The sequence below is a fragment of the Durio zibethinus genome, chromosome 6, assembly GCF_047325235.1.
Source record: "Durio zibethinus cultivar Kanyao isolate XHJ-2024 chromosome 6, ASM4732523v1, whole genome shotgun sequence".
NCBI lineage: Eukaryota > Viridiplantae > Streptophyta > Magnoliopsida > Malvales > Malvaceae > Durio > Durio zibethinus.
The window spans coordinates 22,703,253-22,724,295 of NC_143167.1; the positions used below are offsets into that span (position 1 = coordinate 22,703,253).

The following is a 21,043-nucleotide window of genomic DNA, read 5'->3' on the forward strand; positions in this document are numbered from 1 at the left end:
ACCTATTATAGGTTAATCTCCACCTTTTAGATTTTTTATCTATCTTTTCTTTAGTATCTATATTCTTTTCCCACCACACCATTCATCATCATCTTAATTTTAAGACTTTAAAATTTTTTTGTTAATCTTATTTATTCAATCTGATCATTCAATCCTTTCATTTTTCCCTCTTTCTTATTCTTATCTCTTTCTTTTTCAAGTAAAAATTTTACTATACACTCAAATATTTTCTCTATCTTCTATCACTTCTTATGCTCCCCCTTATCATTTTTTCAACCTTTACTAACCTATATTCCATATTCTAACCAATTTCATTCTTTTCTAACCTCTTTAGTTCTTCATCTATCACTGCAATTTTTCTTTCCAACATATCTAGTCTATTTTCCATTTTTACTCTTTATGCTTTCATCCTTTATGTGAATCTCTAGCTCTATAGTCTACATCTCCACTTAGCCATTGATTCATACTTTTACTTAAAAATATTCGAAGATTGAAATTAGATGACTACTCTGATCTCTTTGGCTTTGATCACTTTTATTTCTCTGTTTCTTCTTTTTTCACCTTATTTCTTAATTAGCCCTTTAACCTCTCTCATAATCTTTTATTTGTTGATTATATGCTGACTTGTCATTTTGTAGCTAAGTTTCTAACCGTCTTTCATTTTTTTCATCCATTTCTCCATCCATTTCCTCTATCATGTGCCTCGTGTTTCATTTTTCCCCATGCATCATCATTTTCCCATCTTTTTCAATATGTCTTTCATTTTTCGTATCATATCCAAATTTTGCCTTTGCTTTCATTCCTTTTCTTATAGGTGATGCCTTCATCCATGATCCATACCTTTCTCACCCTCCATTGTTTCCATCACTTGCATTATGCTCTTCACATATCCTTTTTGTATGCCCCAGCTTCTCGCACCTAAAACAAAAGTAAGATAATCTCTCATATTTTAACCTTACTTAAAACCTTGGCTTCATAGGTTTCTCTACATAAATCTTAACCTTGACTCTTAAGAAACACTTCCTAACCCTTATCTCCTATAAAAAAAGCTCTTTTATGTCAATCACCTTCTTAATACACTTATAATCTTTTTGTATTTCCTTTGGTTTGCATTTGTAATGGCAGGTTATGGATTTGAATCTAATACACGACTTTAGAAAAACACGGTTCTTCCATTATTTTCTCCACTTTCCATTTTTATAGATTGATATTGTAGACATCTTATTTTGTCTAAGAACTTTTTCATATAATAAATATGCTTTGAATTTTACCATAAAGATGGATTACAAAATTAAAATTGGGCCTTAATGGTCAAATTGAATTATAAGTCCAAAAATATCAAAAACCCAAAGTTGAATTTAAAGCCTAAAATTAAAAGCCCAAAAATGCTTTTTATGTATTTTTATGTTATAGTTTTTGGTTTTTGGTTTTAGGTTTTATTTTTAATTTTATTTTTTATTATTTATGATTTTTTTTTTTGCTAAAAAAATGGTCAGCAAACAGAAAATGTGGTGATTTTGTGAAAAGAAAGGTTTGATAGATTCAGTCATGAAAATCTAAGAACTTAAACTTTAATCAACTGAAAAAGAAAGATCATAAACAAGTGGATCTTAGAAAATTCTCCTAGATTTGTTTGTATTTAAAACTTTCCAAACCAAAAGGGATTGAACCCCTATAAAAAGAACCCCAGATATGTGAATATAAGGCAAATAATAAGTAGCAAGTAATTAGTAATCTCAAACAATCAACTAAGGCTAAATTTTTGGGGTTTAGGTATTTAAATTTAAAGTTTTTGGTCTTAAAAGGTTCTAGTATTTTGTTTTGGGATTTAAGAAAGTTTCAAGTTTCTTTGGTTTTTGATTCTATGATCTTTTTGCAATTTTAGGATTTTAGGGTTAATTTTGATTTCCAGTTTGATTTTGAGTTTATGGATTTGAGTTTTTAGTTTTTTGTGAAATTTTGGGATTATTTTGAATTTTTAGGCTTTGGGGAATTTATTTGAATTTTTGGAATTTTTGGCTGGGTTTCTATTTGGAATTCTAGTTTTTGGGTTTGTTTTGATTTATTGGTTTTTTCAAAAAAAATTTAGATTTTTTTAAAATTTTTTAATGGATTTATGGTGGTTAAAAGATTTTCATGACTGTCGGATTTTAAGATTTTCTGGGTTATGGGTTTTGGTTGAATTTTCTAACAGCATTTGAGTTTTTTAGTGTTGGTTTTTGGTTTTTTTTTGGTTGGACAGTGGAATTTCCTGGTGGAGTTTTGGAGAAAAGGCAAATGAGAGAAACCTAGAAAGAGATGGGGGGAGCTATTTTAAAAAAAATCTAAGATTTTTGTCTTTTATTAGAACAAAAAACAACATCGTTTTAAAACCTATAAGATTTGTGTGTTGACCCATCAAGAGTTGCGTGTTGACCCACTCCAGACTCTACCTGGTTATAGGTTTTTTTTTTTTTTTCAATTTTGATTTGATTTGATTTGATTTTCTTATATTTTTTGTTTTTGTTTTTTTATTTTATTTTATTTAATTGAGATTGAGTTAATTATGATGAGGAAAAGAAAAAAGAAAAAAACCTTTAGTAAGATTTTTATAATTTTATTTGTATGATTTTATTTGCATGCTTTTAGTTGATTTTTTTGCGTGTTATTTTTTATTTTTTATTTTGTATCAATTTAATTTTCTTTCATGATTTATTAATTTGCATGGCTTATTATTGGCATGTTGCATGATATTTTATATTATTGCATGATGTTTTTATTGCATGGTATTTTTATATATGATTTATTATATATTGTTTGCATGATTATTTGATATTTTCTACAATATTTTTTATAAAATTTTTATATAGCAATGTTGTGTAAATAAATAAGAGGATTAAAATTGATTTATTTGCATAATAAAAAATCATATTTGATTAAGGCTTAAACAAGATAACATGTGATTAATTTGATACCAATTTTGGACAAAATGGGGTGCTAATACATTCTCTATATGTAATTAACTCTCGAGCTTAGTTTTGTTGATGTAAATCAAAACATATTCTTTTTAGAGACACTTAGTTTATACTTAAGATAATCTTGAAAAAAATACATTTATATTGGTAACCAATCACACTTAGGTAAAAAAAAGATTGATGGTGACTCTATGATTTTTGTGTCTAATGAGCAATTTTTTGGACTTGAAAATTATGACAAAGACAATGCCTGATAACCGTCCATGGCCCCTCTTCCATGGCTTGCAATATCTTCTTTTTTAACGTAAATTCACTACATACAAGTTCATCATAGTTTCTTTTATCTCTACTACCTCTTTTCTTGATCAAACACTCTTCAATACACTTATCACGCCTTTATGATTCAATGCTTTATCTGCTATGATCTTTCCTAACAATGTGAATCTTGTAGCGTTCTTGATTTCATCCTTTTCTGCTTCCAGCATGATTTTCAATTCCTCCATTTCCTCCATACAAGCTTAAACTTGACTTTAAATGATAATTAGGTTTTGGATTATGGCCTGAGGTACATTAGTCGAGTGATTACCATATCCATTTTTCCCTAAACTCTACTAAAATTACCAAACAACGAAACATGCAAATCCTAATAAGAGACCCTAGTCATTCATTTATGATCCATTGCTATCAGCTCAAGAAAACAACGAAACAAGAAATCAAGAAAACAAAATCTAAGAAAATTGACTCGAAAACAACACGAAAATAGTAAAAGACTCCAAACGGTTAGGTAGAAGCACCTAATACCCTAGCAACGAAGATCGAAAAAAAACTCAGAGAGAATTCTAACTTAGAGAGAGATGCTTTCAATGTAGAGAGAGAAAAAATCATCATATTTTACTTAAACTCTTATCTACATTTGATTGATTATTTGATTTTGCTTATTTAGATATTTAGTTAATTGAGATTTTTTATCTAATAACTATAATTAGAACTATTCTAATCCTAACCATTGATATCATAACCATATGCGAAATGGTGGATGAAATTTCAAACAAATAGTTAGTTGGTCTTACAAGTTAAGTAACACAAACTTAATTAAAAAATTTGCATAAAGATTAAAATAAAATAATAATAAAATATGTAAATAAGGATATTTATGATTTTATCTTTTTGTTTTACATATATTAAAAATAACTATCTATTTAATAAATGTGTTTATGATTCGAACTGAACCCATTTATATTTTAAAGGTTTTGTCCAAGACTTTGCCCATTCCATATATTTATGCTCAATGAAACCTTTTTCATTAATTAAAATAATATTAAAATATTAAAATATTTTAAAATTTTATTTTAATAAAAATATTTTTATTAATAAAATAATAATTTAAATGACCATTCAACTTATAAATAACTTTCTTACGAGTTTATGAATCGATGCAAATTCAAATTAGATTATACTAAAATATAATAAAAGATACAAATTTTCTTTAACATAAAATTTAAATATTTCTTAATTAATTTTACTTGGAAAATTTTAACACACTTGTACTAAGGCAACTACTTTCTTTTAAACATATTTTTTCTCACATATATATTTTTTATTTTTTATCTATTTTTATTTCATTATTTATTTATTTTTTTGGTTTACCCACATAATGGTTGTCGTCGTTGGTGTCAAAATATTAGTATCTATTAGCAGATACCATTATAAGTGAACATTTTTATGGTGGGTATGTCAAAATATTGTATCTATAATTTATACTAATACTAAGATGATTGATCCTGCTGGTATCACTAATTAATCAAGCGTCGATTTAATTGATAAATTTACTTAAAATAAAATTATAGTTACAATAATAAAGTATAATTAAAAATATTTATATCTTTTAGTTTTAAAAAGACTTGGTAAACTTCTCACACATCAAATAACTTCTTTTTTTTCTTTTATACAAAACATAATTTTCTTTTTTTCATTTTCAACTGCGTCATCATGCTGTACAATATCTAGTTGTGAAAAATGTTGTTAGTAATGCTCTTGCGCGCGAGACTCATATTTCGGAATGAATGTGTTATGTTCCAACCGGCGTCGTTTTCCACGTGAAGGCGCTTTACCTAGAGCGGAAAACGATTAAATAATCTCAAACTTGTATTATCCCTCTGCCCCTCAAAACCCTAAACAGTCGACAGTCCCCCCAATCATAATAATCAGGTTTTGCTAATTCTCTGTCTTCTTTCTTTTCCTTTAATTTTTTAATATGGATTTTTTTCATTATATTTTTTGTTGGTATTAGTTATGAATTCTTAATCTCAATAATTACGTCCCAATTTAGGCAATTTTCTTTTTTGGATTCTGAAAGTTTGATGCGATGAAGAGGGCAATGCCATGGAATGATGACGAGGCATCATCTTCTGATGAATCTTCATGTTCAAATTCGGACTCCGAAGCTGAAGCTGAAGATGGACCTCCCAACACCAAGTCTAAGAAATCATTCCAAGGTAGTACTTTTTATTCTATCGAAAACGTTATTGAATTGAATGGAATGGATATCTGCCTTCACTTGTAGATACTGAAATCAGGATTAAAAAGAAGAATGATTGTGTTTATTAGTAGTGGCATCATGAAGTTGAAGAATGCTTATATTTATTATGATAATGTATGTATGTATGTATGCATGTACTTTTTGCCAGAATAGAAAGCGTGGTTGTTGGAAATAGCAGAATCATGAATTTTGCTTGCTAGAGGGTACTGCTGCCGTTTCCATTAAAAGTTTGTGCAACAAAGGTACAATAGGATGCCTCTAGCCATATTGATTTTATCATAAGAGAAGGAAATACTGCTTGTTTACTTGACGTTCTCTCTTGTGCCTACTAAACAAAAATCTCACTGAATGCTTCAATACATATCCACACCCGGCAATAACACCTGAGTCTGAGCATTATAAGCTTTTTTTTCTCTAAAATTGGCATGAACAGTGTACTGGTGAGGTTTGAGTCATATCAACTGAAATATGATTATTGATTGCAGAATATTCCTTAGTGTTCTTTCTCTTGAAATATATTTCTTTGTATTTCTGACCAAAGAAAAGCCATACCTGGTTTACCTTCTTTAAATACATATGTGCAGCAAAGTCTGGTAAAAAAAAGAGTGCTGCTTTGGATTTTGAAGCATTGAAGCAACATGGCTATAAGGGAGGGTTATCTGTCCTAAATGTGCCTCCTCCAAAAGAGAAGCCAGACTGGTCGTGGTCAACTGGCAAAGAAAGTCGTGAAGCCAGGGAGGTTAAAGAATCTTTTGAAGACAGACAGAAAACAAGAGCTGCAATATTGGATGCTGAGGAGCTGGCTAATGTACAAACACGGAAAGAGAAACAGAATGTTTCTTTTTCACAGAAGGAGAAGCGGAAAAGAGAACTTGGTCAGGCTAGTAGGGGGAAGAATTATGTTGAAGAAGAGAAGAGGTTGCTCCGGGACAGTGGCATCTATTCTGGTTTTGATACTTGATCTGTGAGGGTAGCAACGAGCTTTCTCATCCTGTATGTGATTTAGAAGACTAGTCGTATACATGAGCTTTCTCATCATGTATGGGTTGTAGAAAACTTACCATATAGAACACTCTTGTGCTAGATACTTGGTTGTAACATCTATGTGGTAGTTTTGAGAAAAGCAGGTTCCATATTTGTTTTACTTAAAGATGCTTAATTATCTGACAGGGCATTTTATAAAATCAGTGAATTAACGGCATGTATGGTTTGTATTTGGATTTAATGGTTAGCTCAAGTTGGGGAATTGGCTTTTAATTCTCATTATCTATATAAGAAGTTCTCTACCTTTCCTCTCAAGAACTAGGTGAAAAATGAACTCATAACAGTGTTATTCCTTGTCGCTTTAGACGATAAATTATTCAAGGTTGGGAAAAGTTGCAACTTCCCTTCTATGCTGAGAGAAGCTTCTGGTCATGAATTTTTTTTTTATTATTTTGTTTTTACAATTACTGCAGGACCACTCGGGAGATTTCCGTGTTGCTTCACCAGGAAATCTGCCCTCCTATATTCAGAATGCGCCACAGTTTCAGATGGGCTCTCCACTCTATCATTTCTCATTCTCATGCACATCTTGTAAACTTTGTTTATCCTTGACTTTCAGATTCATTCAGATAAAATGAAGCAATTATTGAAACATGGTTCTTTATTTTTAAGGCGGGGGACTGGGATTAGACATGTTACAATGATTCAAGCTAACAGATTAGACTGAATCAGATTTCGTTGTCTTACGAGAATTTTCTCGCAGGACACTCCATTGACAAATTGTATCTCCTTCGTTGTTGCTCTGCAGCTGTGCCATATTCTGAATATTAAGGGGATAAGCTTCGGTACTAGATTGAGTACTGTAAGCCTCTGTTGCGATGACCAAATTCCATGCTTCCGTAGTATGGACAGCGTCCCAAAACACGTACTGACTTCGGTCAGCACAAGGATCTGAATCAGGGACGCAAAGCTCTCCATCACTCGCTATTTCGCAGCAGCTAGCATTTGTCACTGTAAAACCTGGAAACACGAAAAAGAAATAAAGGAATAAACCTTTTTAAGTTTTTCATTCTATATATTAATGAAGTTCCAATATTATCTTTTTAAAGAAAAGCAGTAACATTACCGAGTGAGTTTGCAAAGCTAGTTCCAGAAGGATTTAAATAGGTAAATTTAGCATTGGTTAGATTGCTATTGAGTTCATCAACAAGTGATATAAGCCTCTCATTGAAAAGTTGAGCAGCATTGTTCAATTTTTCTACGCAAGCCGAGCCATTTGTTCCGTACACAGCTATTGCATTTGGAGTACAACCTATCGAACCAATTCCGAACAGGGCAAGCATCCTTGCTCCATTATTGTATAGATTCTGGTGATAAGAAAAAAAAAAAAAAAAAACACTGTCAAGCCTGGGATTTCTTTTCTCAATATCACAATCTAAGCCCATTTTTTCCCTATTATTTCAACCTTTATTTGCTTTGCATATTGTTCAATGAGATATGCAGCATATTGCTCTGGAGTGTATAGGCGGCTGGTGTTGTAGAACTCTGGCATGAAATAGTTGTTAATGTAGTCATTGCTGCCGATTTGAACCGCATATATGCATTTGCTTAGAAGCTTTGAAGCTGAACATTTTCCCAGTATCTCAGCAATTGTTGAGATTATAATTTGGTGGTTGCTTAACTGCATGTTCATGCTTATTCTATCACCCTGCCCAGTATAAATATAGGAAAAGAATTTTCAATTTTTAAAAGTTGAAATAATACTCCATTTAGCTGCCGACTTTTTGTTTTTTCATTTTTGCTTTTATAATATAGTGATAAACATACTGTTGCAACATGAACAGGTGCAATTTTATTGTTATTTGTTGTGAAGTGTGAAATATAAATGCTGCGATGCAGGATAATTACCAGTTGTTCTCCGGTTTCATTGAGAATTCCTGCCGAACCAGATGCATAATTCACACCTTTGAGAATCTCTTTGCCTCTTGAAGTGGCAAAAGGAGGAATAAATTCTTGTAAATCCAGTAGTTGAACTGTCATTATACATATTAATATATAGATAGTAAATAGTATCCAGTAGTTGAACTGTCATTATACATATTAATATATAGATAGTAAATAGTAATGCGATACCAAATAATTGCTGTATATTTTGCATACAGAGGGAAGAAAAGGCATACCAATGATATCCTGCATGGTTCGGCCATTAGTAAACCTTCCGGTGGGTCCTTTAGGAAAATCGATCCCGTAAGGCGAATAATTTACTTTGGCTGTCGTCGCAAGGTTGTTGTTGTTTCCGTCATCCGACAATGAGTCCCCGAAGATGAAGTAGCAGGGCACCTGAGGTTCTGCATCGGAACAGTTCTGAATATTTGAGACTAACAAGAAGGAAACGAGCAGAAGCAACCATGGCTGACACTTAGATGCCAAATTAGCCATTGAGGAGACGAAACTTGAAAGATAGATCAACAATGAAGCAGAAGATAAAGGAAATATAAAGAGGTGAGAGAGATGAAAGGTAGGAACAAGGAAGAAAGTTAGTTGAGGCAAGGAACAGGGCAGAAACAACGTACATAAGCTTTAGCCAGAAGGAAATGTGTTAAACTATAGACGTACTAGCTTTTTTCCAGCCTTCATACTTAAAAAGAAATGGTTTTTTAACCTTTTAAATAAGCAAAAATAATCTGTACATTGTACTATTAAAATATTAGTATTAGATATATATACTATCAATCAACGGCGGATTATGTTAAACCAAGGTCTTTATAGATATCTCCAAAGATTAAAAAATATAAAAATTAAAATTTTTTTTTCATATCTCGAAAATTTACCCTAATTATCATTCCTGTTAACAAAATTAATAAATACAATAGAATTCGTTTTCAATTAATATTAAAGAGTTCCATGTATTTTAATTTTTTAAGTTTTGCTAAAAAAATAAATATAAAAACATAAAACCCTGCACTGAAGTAGGACTAAAATACTATATCTAAAAGGTAGATCTAATAATTTAAAATATAATACAATACAAAAATAATATGAATAAAAGACATGAAGTAACACGATTTAAAAATTTAATAAAAATCATAATAAATTTAATAAAACTAAAAAAATATATTTCATATTTTTATGTTGATATGAATTGTGATATATAATTTTCATGTAAAATATTATATGAATACATGAATTATTAATATTTTACATGACATAAATATACGAATTATTATATCTAATAAAAGATCAAGAGTAATACTATAGGTAGTCATATATAGAGGTGCAATCGATACAATGAAAAACTCGACTCAAAATTTGTTACTCGAAATTCGATTCAAGCTCGATCAAATTTTAATTTTTAAGTTTGAATTATACTTGAGATAAAAATTGATTTACTTGATTATACTCATTTATCAAATAAGAAAAAAGCTTGATTCCTATACTTGACTTTAAACTCGATTATCTGTGTTTTAACTCAAACTTGAATTAATATATATATAATATGATAAAATAATAATTTTAATTAAAATAATTAAAATATAAAAATTTAATTAAATTTATAAATTACTTAAAATATGTATTATAATATTTGAATTTAATTCGTTTGATAAATTAAATTATTTAAATTTTAATTTAATTCAACAATGAACAAATAAATTTAAATTTTATTTAAATTAAATTTAAATATATTATAAATATTAATATATCATTTATATCCCAGTGCCCCTAAACACCCGCTCATCGAGAAACCCACTTATTGCCCATTTTCACTATTGAATGATAGAGACCAAGGCTCCATTTAAATTCACGTGCAGCATCGGTGCGAGGAAAATTTTTGTCTTTTTGGTGTAATCGTACCATTGTACTCCGTTTGGATGTCCATCAGTGCAGTGTGATTAAGATCCTCCACTGCAATCGAGCAATAATTCTCTACCGGTAAAAAATAGTCTACTGAGCGACTGAACTGGACTATTTACTATAATACCATCGTTTTTTTATTTATATTTAAAGTAATTAATTTTTATATTTTACCTGTTTAATATTATTTTATTAAGTTTTAATTTATATAAATATATTATTATCAATTTTTAAAAAATATATTATTTGACATAAAAATAATTTTTAATCATTTATTAATTTTATAAATATCAAATAATTTAAAATTTTTATTATATATAAATTTTAATCTAATATTTTTAATGATAATTTTTTTTCATTATAATTTACTTTAATGTCATCATTACGTTTACATTTAAATACATATTTTATTATAAATTTTAATTTTATTATTATAATAATTAAATTTATTATTACCGTTATTTTTAATCTCATTGAAAATAATCTTACTATTTATCCAAATAAATCCTAAATCAACTTAAATAAATGTGGGTTTTTTTTATTAGATTCATTGTGTTAATATAAATTATTATACAAATAATATTAATCCATTAAAATTTTTTTATTACGTTATTGTATATTTGTAATTTATTTATTTAATTAATAAAATTTAAAAATTATTCTTAATTATTTATTAAATTTAATAAATAAATAATTTATTTATAACTAATTTGTTAAATATTTAATTCATTTTTACTTTTGATAAAAAATAATTCTTTTTCATCATGTAAAACTACGTCCTAAACCCAAAAACTTTATCGAAATTTTAGCGTTAGAAGAACTTCAATAACTTGCAACCACATAAAGCTTTCAGAATGGATTATGCCCAACCTTGGGCAAATAGGGCAAGAGTGATACGATATGAGACGTACGGATCATTGATAGGTGTAGAATGAGAAGGTGTCAACGTCAAGTGAAGGCCGATGGGATTTGACAATTCATATATTTTTTTATATAAATATTAAATTTTATATATTTATATTATATATTATAATTTATATTAATATAAAAATAAATATATATTTTTAATTTTATTAAATATATATAATTGTTAAAATTTTAAATCATATATATATATATATATATATGTACCCTTTGTATTTAAATTTTTACTCTTAAATTTTACTCCTAAATTATTGCTGGGGCAGCCAAGCAGATAATAGCTTTGCGACTGGGCCATCAATTATTTGAGTTAACACGACGTTAGGACAACTTTGCTCAGTGGGTAGGCTATCAACTGGTCATGATACACAAGAAAACATCTTTTTTCATTATTAGAGACTTCCTTTGTATCTTTTAACATTCGTTTTTGTTTTTGTTTTATTTTTTTTTTAAATTTTGGATAAAACAAAGTAAAAGGTACATGCACTAGTTGTGTGCGTGTGTTTATTTTTCCCATCTTCTAAATCTCATTAAGAACATGATCTTATAGACCATGATTTGATATAGGCTTAGTGCTCTGCCAATTTCTGAATGTTAAATGGGTAAGCTTGGGTGGAGGAATTAGTCCCGTAAGCACTTTTGGCTAAGGCCTCATTAAAAGCATCAGTAGGATGGACTCCGTCCCAAAACACAAATCGGTTTCGATCATTACATGGCTTTGAATGAGGAATACAGAGCTCTCCGCCACCGCCCCCAGCTGTGCAGCATGAACCATTCGTCACTGTGAAACATGAGAAAAAATAATTAAGGAAGAGCCCTTTAAGTTTCTTGATCATTCAATAAAAAAGAAAAGCAACATATATAATAATATTATCAAGTTATTTACCAAATTTTGTAAGAACAACTGGATCTGGAGCAGGATTTAGATAGCTAAATTTAGCATCGGTTAGATTCGTATTAAGTTCCTTAACAAGTGGCAAAAGTCTGTCATTGAAAAGGGTGGCAGCATTGTTTAACTTGTCTACGCAGAGAGAGCCATTGGTTCCGTACGTTGCAATTGCATTCGGAGTGCAACCAAGCAGCCCCAGTCCATACAAGCCAAACTTCCTTCCTCCATTGTCGTACAAAATCTGGTAGTAAACATCAGTTAACAAAACTCTTATTTTCTTTTCTTAAGGGAATGATTAATGGTTTTATATGGTAGAAAATAAATACTAACCTTTATTTGCTGTGAGTATTGTTGAACGAGCACCGCAGCAAATTGCTCAGGAGTGTATTGGCGGCTGGTGTTGTAGAACTCTGGCTTGAAATAATTGTTAATGTAGTCATTGCTGCCGATTTGAACCGAATAAATGCATCGACTTAGAAGCTTCTTTGTTGATGAATCATTCCCTAATATCCTAGTGATTCTTTTGATTATAATTCCGTGATTTTTTATCTGCTCGTTCAGGGATATTCGAGCACCCTGCAAATGATCAGAGGAATATAATAATATTTTAAATATCATGGATATTGTAATTCTTGTGTGAATATATATGAAGCAACGTGAAGCCAAATTATCGAAAAGATAAACTAATTTAATTTATGGCCAAAAATGAAGAGAATTTTTCAAAGAATCTTATAATTTTCTATCAATCGGCCTATTTTGAGTCAGGAGGCTCGATACGGTCTAAATAAATTATTGAGATATGCAATTGGCAAATTTATTCTTTAAGCGAAATCTAGCAGTTCAATTAGGCTATCAGAAAATGGAACTTGAAGTTGATGCATCAGCTGTTAAGTCCCTTATTTGTTGGAAAAACAATAGTAACCGTTTTCTTTCTCCCATTGTTATGGAGTGCAGGATGCTGCTGGGAGGTTTGAAGATTTCAAAGTCACCCATCCTCACAAGGAGGCAAATATCTGGGCTGATGTCACCAGCAGATTCAAGTTTTTTTTTTTTTTTTGAAAATATCTACTTATAATATATATAAAACTATGACGATATTAATTTTATAAAAAAAAAAGATGTCTGTAAAAAAATTTAACAGTAATCATGGAAAAATTTTCCTTTAATTTTTTTTATTTTCCAATTTTTGAGGGTGCATGGATCTGCCTATAGCTGACACGTTAGCTCAACAAGGAACCCATAGTGCTACTAAGGTTTGTTTTTTCTCAAAGTCAATGAAAAGAATAGATAAACATTATGGCAATGATGAATATTGCTTATGAAATTTACCAGTTGCCTTCCACTTTCATCACGAATTCCTGCGGAACCAGAGGCATAATTCACACCTTTGAGAATGTTTATCCCTTTCGCTTTGACAAAGGGAGGCATAGAATCTTTGAAACCCAGAAGTTCAACTTTTATCATGTATATAAAAAAAAAAATTACATTAATCAAAGAATATTGGTGGACAATGTTACATATCCACCTTACAAAGAATAAAGGCATGCAGTGTGATGAATATATATATATATATATATATAATTCTTTCTTAGTCCATTCATCTTTCCAAAGAGAAAAATATTTAATTAAGCTTGAAAATAAAAAGAGTTTGAATGCAGATGGGAAGAGAAGGCAAACCAATAATATCCTGCATATTTCGGCCATTGCTAAACCTTCCCGTTGGTCCTTTCGGGAAGTCAATCCCGTATGGCGGATAGTTCACTTTGGCCAACGTTACGAGGTTATTATTGTTCCCATTATCGGATAATGAGTCCCCAAAAATAAAGTAGCAGGGCAGTTGGGATTCTGCATTAGCCCAGTTTTGCAAGTTTAAGGGTACCAATAATGATATAGACAGCAGCCACCATGACTGAAGAAGCCTATCAAACCCCATTGAAGAAATAGGAGAAAATTTTAAAAAGAAAAAGGTGAGAAGGAGGAGGGGAGATGGCTTGGAGGATACAGACCAAAAAGGACTTTATATAGGGGTGAAAGAAAAACAAATTGAGTTGTAAGGAACATGTGCCAGATATTTTATTCGGGAAAATCATGAGTTAGTTATGGAAACAGAATTTGTAAGTCAAAGTCCAGCTCCTCCTATAGCTTTGATTTGTATGGAAGAGATTATGGAGATCCAGTCTACCATTTGGTAACTATAAATAAAATTAAGAGGGAGACCTTAATGCTAGGTGGCTATGCACTGCTTCCAACTTCAACTCTTAATTTACCTTTTAACTAAGATCAACTCCATCACTCTTTTTTCTAATATTTTTTAATATATTTATATGTGAAGATTTGGATTCAACTTACAAAATATTATCCGTTTTCATGTAAAAATTTCATAATTTTATCTTATAAAAAAAGATCACAAGTAAAAATTTAAGTTTCAATTTATATATCATAATAAATCTTTGTAATATTCTGATATAGAATTAAAAAATTACAAATTTCTTTTGTTAAAGTTTGACGGAGATTACAAAATATTTAAAATCACAAAAAAAAAAAAAAGAGATTACATCAAATATTGAGATTCTAAAAGTAACTTACATCATATAACACTTAATTATCATGATATAACACTTAACTTATTTCTACAGGTGATTACTTTACTATAATTTATGAAAATTCACACTCAATTTATGAGATATTATTTGTTTTGATAAAAAATCTCATAATTTTGTATTACAAAAAGCATCTCACAAATATAAATTTTAATTTTAATTTATATATTATAATAAATTTTTAAAATATTCTAATATGAGATTGAGGTAACACATTATAATTATTTTTTTATTTATACGTGTGAATTGAAAATTCTACACTTATAAAATGGAGATAAAAATGTACATATAAAAAATAATATACAAGGGAGAAGAGAGAGGGAAGTTAGTCTTGTTTAAAAGGTGTTAGATAAAATTTTTGATAATTTAACTCAATTAATTTATACAATTATTTTTAAATTACAATCGGATACAATTCAACCCAATCAGACCTCATTAAGAATCTAGTTACCATCATTTTCAGTGTCGATCGACCAATTAAGATCCAAATGGATCTCCGGTGCGGTGCAGTAGATGGTAATTAGCCATGGGATCTTTTTAGTCTAGTGGTTGATCGCAAGTTTATTTTTTTATTCCCAATTTTGTCCCTCAACTTTTAATTAAAACCCCAAAATATCCCTTAAACAATAAACTTATTTCTTTATTTTGTTTTTTTATTATTAAATAATATTAATAAATAAAATTTATTTTATATAATAAAATAATAAATAAACTTTATTTTTATTTTTTATTAAACAATAAATTAATAAATAACATTTATTATTATTATTTTAAATTATTTATTAATTTATTCTAATTCCTTGAATAGTTATTTTTTTCACTATAACTTATCTTATTGTCACAGTTGTTTTTTTATCTAAATATATATCTTATCATTAATTTAAATATCATTATTACAATAGTCAATCTCACCTTCACCAATATTTTCAATCTCACTACATATTTTTAATAAATAACATTTAGTAAGTTTAAATATTCAAATCTCAATTTTCTATTTTCAAATTAGAACCTCTTTTGTACCATGTTGAATGTAGATTGTATTTTCTATACAATTACTTTAATTTTATTAATGCATTCTCACATTTGAAACACCATATGGTAAACTATATGAAATTAATTTGACTCAAATCTATTACAAAAAGGTTAGTTCGGTAATGTTGGGTTTATGCTCTACGCATTTTGTGGAGTTCATTTCAATTTTTCTATTATGAGTTAGCTCCCCTCCTCTAAGAACTTTTTTGTTCATTACCTTTTAGTATATCAATCATCAACGTAGGTAATCATAAATTGTGAAACTAATAAATTTAAATGATGATTAAAAGTATTATTGTTGTATTTGATCATTTTAAATATGATATGATAATATTATAAAAAAATAACATAAAAAATTATATATATATATATATATTTTTAAAAATGTGTCGTATTTATTTATGTTAACTCAAATTTTGATATGACATTATTTATGTCTTACACTTATTGATATGATTAAACATATGTAATACATGAAATATTCGTATTAATTGTATTTATTTGTGTCATGTTGTGTTATTTGTGATGTATTTAAACGTATTAATTATACACATGTTAATGTATCGTATTACGTATAATATGTTTAATAAATATATCATGTTCATAATTAATATTTAAATATATTTTATAATTCATATCGTAATGGTATTTTAATTATTGATGTCATTATATGTGTCAGATACAATACTAGACATGACACATATACATGTATCAGATACAATATGAGACATAATATGTATATACAAATTATCAAGTTTAATTATTATAAAATAATTAAGCAAGAAGTATAATTAATAAAGTATTATTGCAAATTAATTGAAAGGAAGTATAATTAACAAATGAGAGCTAGATCCATTAGTTTGATTTCGATAGAAATTAGAAAAAAAAAAAGAAAAAGAACTAATTCATAACTCCGACTCAATTTTTTCTTTTTTAACGCTGGACCTATATAGTAGACAACGGGTTCCCAAACCAAACCATAGAATTTAATTTAAAATTTCTTTATGAGTTCTCTAAAAAATAATTTGTTTATGAACCTATACACGAAAGTACTCCTTATAGTTTCAGAGGGCCGGGAAAGAGCTATGACTTGGGGCGCCCAGCCTTGAAATACTGACTTGGTTTTGAGTAATTAATTTCAATATATCTAAAGGAACGGTAAAATATGGTTGTAGGTCGATACAAGAAAATCCAATTTAATGTTAAAATTACAAGGCTAGAATCATTTTTCATTAATCTAATTATAAGAGGTAAAGTGTTCAAATCCCATTATTAAAAAAAATTTTGTCTTGATAGAAAGATTATTCATTTTAACAACAAAAATTTAATCTCTAATAATTTTAAATAAAAAAAATAAGATAGACATGACTCTATATATACTATATTTAATATATATTAATTCATAATTTTTTTATTGGTGTAATTATTTGTAAATTTATTTTTATATTTTCTTTAACCAATAGAATTGAAGAAAGCAGTTTTCCAAAATGTTTCACGTAAAGCTAAATCTAGAGTAAATATGGCAAATTCGGTATGGCGACACAGTGGGAGAGTTGGCTTGCCGAACGTCCCAAGAGCTATACGCTCTAGGTTAAAAGGGTGGGATTGATTCGTAAGAGCAGATTTATTTATTTATTAATAACTAAACTTGTATACGGTATTAGGTTTTTTTTGGTTGTTATTAAAGCCAATTAAGTTTTTTTAATGTTTAATATATATATATATATATATATATATAGAAATTAAAGATCAAATTATTTAAACATAACAATTGTTAACGTTATATAGAAATGTTTATAGGTCAAGCTACTTGCCAAATATGCGGGACAAACTCAATTAGAACATATAGTTTTCAACATAAATTGTGAAGTTGGGATCTCTGACAAAGATATTATTATATGAAATTAAATATATTTTATTTAAATTTAATTATAAAATATATTTTACAATATTAAAATATTAATACGAAAATATTGTTTAATATTTTAATATAATAAACGTAGTTTAAATTTTCATGGGTGAACCAGGCCTTACCGAATTCATGGATGGTTTTATGGCATCACATAATCTTACTTGCCTTTTATAAATTTTATGTATAACCAAATTGATTGTTGTCAACATGTTGTTCCTAGTAAAGAAGTCATTGAGTGGGATCAACATTCCGATCTAAAAAATTAGAGTCTCAAATTTTATCTAAGTTCCTCCCAAATTATTAAATGATACAATTTAGACTTCTTCATGTTCATCCAAATAATTTTTTAAATAAAAAATAAAATTATAATTTTTTATTTAATTTTTAGTAATTTTATCTTTTTTATTAAAATTAAAAATATGAATAATTTAATATATTTTAAATATTTAATATTACACATTTATCCTTTCTATATATTATAAATTATGTAACATATAATATATAAATATAAATAATAATATATATTATATAATAATAAAAAAGTTAAATCAAGTTAAGCTCCAGCCATGGACCTCAGATTCAATCCATATTTTAAACAAGCTTTATTTTTTCAAACTTGAATAAAAAGTTTAATATATATTTTTAAAACTTCCTAAATATTGGGTTAACCTTTGGATTTTGTCTCAAATTTTTTTGAAAACCTAAAAGAAAAAGAAAAAGCAAATTCTAATTAAAAATTATGGAAAAATACATAAAAAAGATTTTTTTTTAAAAAAGTAAAGGTAAGAGAATGAAAATTCTAATTAGGCATGAATCTTGTTGATGCCGAGCTCCGATGTGAGGATACTCCTAGAATGATAAGAAAGAGAAGAGAGCGGTTAGGTGCAAAGGCAGGGAGTGTTCATTGCGTTTGTACTCCGATGCACAAGTCAGAGATCAGAATGAAAGAGGTCGGAAGGAGAAAAGAATAAATGATTGAGACAAGATGGAACCTGGGATGATAATACTTAGATATTTATTTTTATAGATGAGAGACGGGACCAATAGAGGATAATAATGATGTGGTCGAGTTGATATGGCACTGAACATATTAGGCCAACTTGACATGTTAGGTTGGCTTAAATGTTTAAAATGCCCTTAGTTGTCTACTAGGAGTCTCTAATGAGAAAAAAGACTATCATGCACTTTAGACCACTAAATACTTCCAACATTCTGTCCCTTCACTAAGCAGTCCGAGTATCAGACGATTGGGTGTGGTTAATTCATTTTGCACAGGTTGGCCAATTTAAAGGGGGGCCACAAAGAATCCAATCTCCCATGGTTGAGGTCGGTATGGAGGCCAGCATCAAGTGACTATTTATTGTTTACTTTGACTTGAGGTGCTATGATGTATGTACCTGATGTGACTATGATCTTGTGCGTGTGCTTTGGGTTAAATATATGGCTGGTTTGAAAGTTGTTGAGGTATTTTGTTTTTTTTTTTAGGAGGATTCGAGGTTAGAAAGAGAGGTTTGGAAGGGTTAAAAATTTCATCTAGTTGATTTGAGACTTAAATGTTTTTTTCAAAAGCTTGAACTTGAATCTTTGTTTAAACTTTGGTGATGAATTGAGTACCAAATCATTAGATCAGTTTGACCTAGAGACTTGTTTGGTCTAGCCAATCTAATCAGGTTAAATGGTTGAGGTTGCATTAAATGAGGAAAAAGATAGTTTATATGATAAAATTTAGAGCAAGAAAGGTGAAAGATACCCTCCAATGATGCTCTGACATATGGCACAATCTGGATTGTTTATCTTATATGAGGTGTGGCTATATAAAGGGCTATTGGGGCCTTCATTTTTCATGATTTTGATTTTTTACTTTCTATTCAACTTAAATTTTTTTACCTCAAAAGCTTTCTATCTTTTTTGACCTTACTGTTCTTTTCTTTTCATCCATTCTCTTTATTTTCTTTGGTACGTTCTCTCTTTATCATGTCTTCTAGTTTTAGCTTTAGGGAAGTTAAGAGTTTCACGGTAGAGCCTAAAAGGGCCAACTCAGGCAAGATGTGGATGATCTAGTCCAACCAATCATTGAAGGTCGGGACTATCACAAGATAGCCTATTAGCTTAACCTTATGTCCAAAGAAGGGTAATGACAGATTGATGAGAATGCTTAGATAAGAGAAAAATGGGTTTTAAACATGAAAAAACTATGCTAAGATAGATTTTGATTTAGAAAATCCACCCCATTTTCCTTATTTCTTAGGTTGGTATGTCTTTTATAGCTGATCTTCTCTCATCTTCAGCTGTTCCCTCTTTTTAGGGTCCAACCTCATCAACCTTTTTCTTCTTTTGTTCCCCTTCTAACAAATGCTCCTATAATTTCTTTTCTTCTTCTTCGGTCAACCCTTGTTGACATCACCTATTCTCTTAAAGAGTCTCTTCTTCCCCCTTCTTCTTATGAGGTCATGGTGCTCTTTGCCATTCTCTAATTCAGAATCCTACTCTTGCTCAGGAGTTTGAGTCTTCTGACACTAAAGGCTCTGATGATGGGAATGGTTTTGAGGAAGAATAGGATGAAAGGAATACTTTTATCGAAAAAGGTGATGACGAGGAATGGAGTTTCTTGAAGCAAGATGAATTGCTCGGGATTCCTATATATACCTTTTACAACCTAGGTATGATCCCCAATGATATGATGAAAGAACTAAAAGGCAAGGCCAATCCTGAGGACTACCCCAATATGTGTTCAACTCATCATATCCGTGCTCTGGGAATGAACTTTCATTTTTTTTATGAAGGGTATAGTGTACTAATATCGAACTCCTCAGATCAGATCATAGATAAATTGGAGTGACATCGACTTTGGTATATTGAGATTTATTTGTGCACGATTTTAAGTTCTCACTTTTTTATTTATTTGTTTCAATTTTTAATTCTTATAATTTACCAATCACTTGGCTCACCCATAACTTTATACAGTACATAGTAGGTTTTATTATCCTTTGTCAACATTTATATATTCTTTCCAACCTTTATTTGTTCAAGAAATTCTTTTATATTAAAAAGCACCCTAGTGATAAGAGGTGATTTTACGTCACAGCTCAACTTAATGAAAAGCTATTCATCGACTATCCGAGCTCAATCAAGAATTGAAAGTTACTTTTCCTCTGCCTGTAAAAACAAAAAAAAAAAAATAAAGATAATGAGATCAAGGTTGAGGTTAAGGCCTGAAAGGTACTAAATGAGCCTGGCAATTTTGTAGATATGTTTACTACTTTTTTTTTGGACCGTTTAAATCAGGATAAAATAATGGAGCACATCTATAAAGGGAGCTCGTCATTGATGTCTATAAGTTGATATCTCTTGAAGTAATAA

At 29.3% G+C, this 21,043-nt stretch overlaps 3 protein-coding genes across 3 annotated transcripts; 1 reads left to right on the top strand and 2 right to left on the bottom strand.

The window, feature by feature from the left end:
* Window positions 1-4,997: 4,997 nt before the first annotated feature.
* On the top strand, window positions 4,998-6,694 carry LOC149518496 (uncharacterized). Its single transcript, XM_089762309.1, has 3 exons — window positions 4,998-5,162; window positions 5,284-5,449; window positions 6,078-6,694. Exons 2-3 carry the CDS (start codon window positions 5,320-5,322, stop codon window positions 6,452-6,454), a joined length of 507 nt encoding a protein of 168 aa, XP_089618435.1. The 5' UTR covers window positions 4,998-5,162; window positions 5,284-5,319; the 3' UTR covers window positions 6,455-6,694.
* Window positions 6,695-7,120: 426 nt separating this feature from the next.
* Window positions 7,121-9,113, bottom strand: LOC111284368 (GDSL esterase/lipase At5g45670-like). Its single transcript, XM_022873052.2, has 5 exons — window positions 8,658-9,113; window positions 8,386-8,510; window positions 7,943-8,185; window positions 7,604-7,844; window positions 7,121-7,497 (listed from the first exon to the last, which is right to left on the bottom strand). The coding sequence occupies exons 1-5, from the start codon at window positions 8,914-8,916 to the stop codon at window positions 7,196-7,198; spliced, it is 1,170 nt and encodes a 389-aa protein (XP_022728787.2). The 5' UTR covers window positions 8,917-9,113; the 3' UTR covers window positions 7,121-7,195.
* Window positions 9,114-11,617: 2,504 nt separating this feature from the next.
* On the bottom strand, window positions 11,618-14,076 carry LOC149518497 (GDSL esterase/lipase At1g29670-like). The gene is made up of 5 exons (XM_089762308.1): window positions 13,817-14,076; window positions 13,469-13,593; window positions 12,470-12,715; window positions 12,137-12,380; window positions 11,618-12,031 (listed from the first exon to the last, which is right to left on the bottom strand). Exons 1-5 carry the CDS (start codon window positions 14,070-14,072, stop codon window positions 11,820-11,822), a joined length of 1,083 nt encoding a protein of 360 aa, XP_089618434.1. The 5' UTR covers window positions 14,073-14,076; the 3' UTR covers window positions 11,618-11,819.
* Between the last annotated feature and the right edge of the window lie 6,967 nt (window positions 14,077-21,043).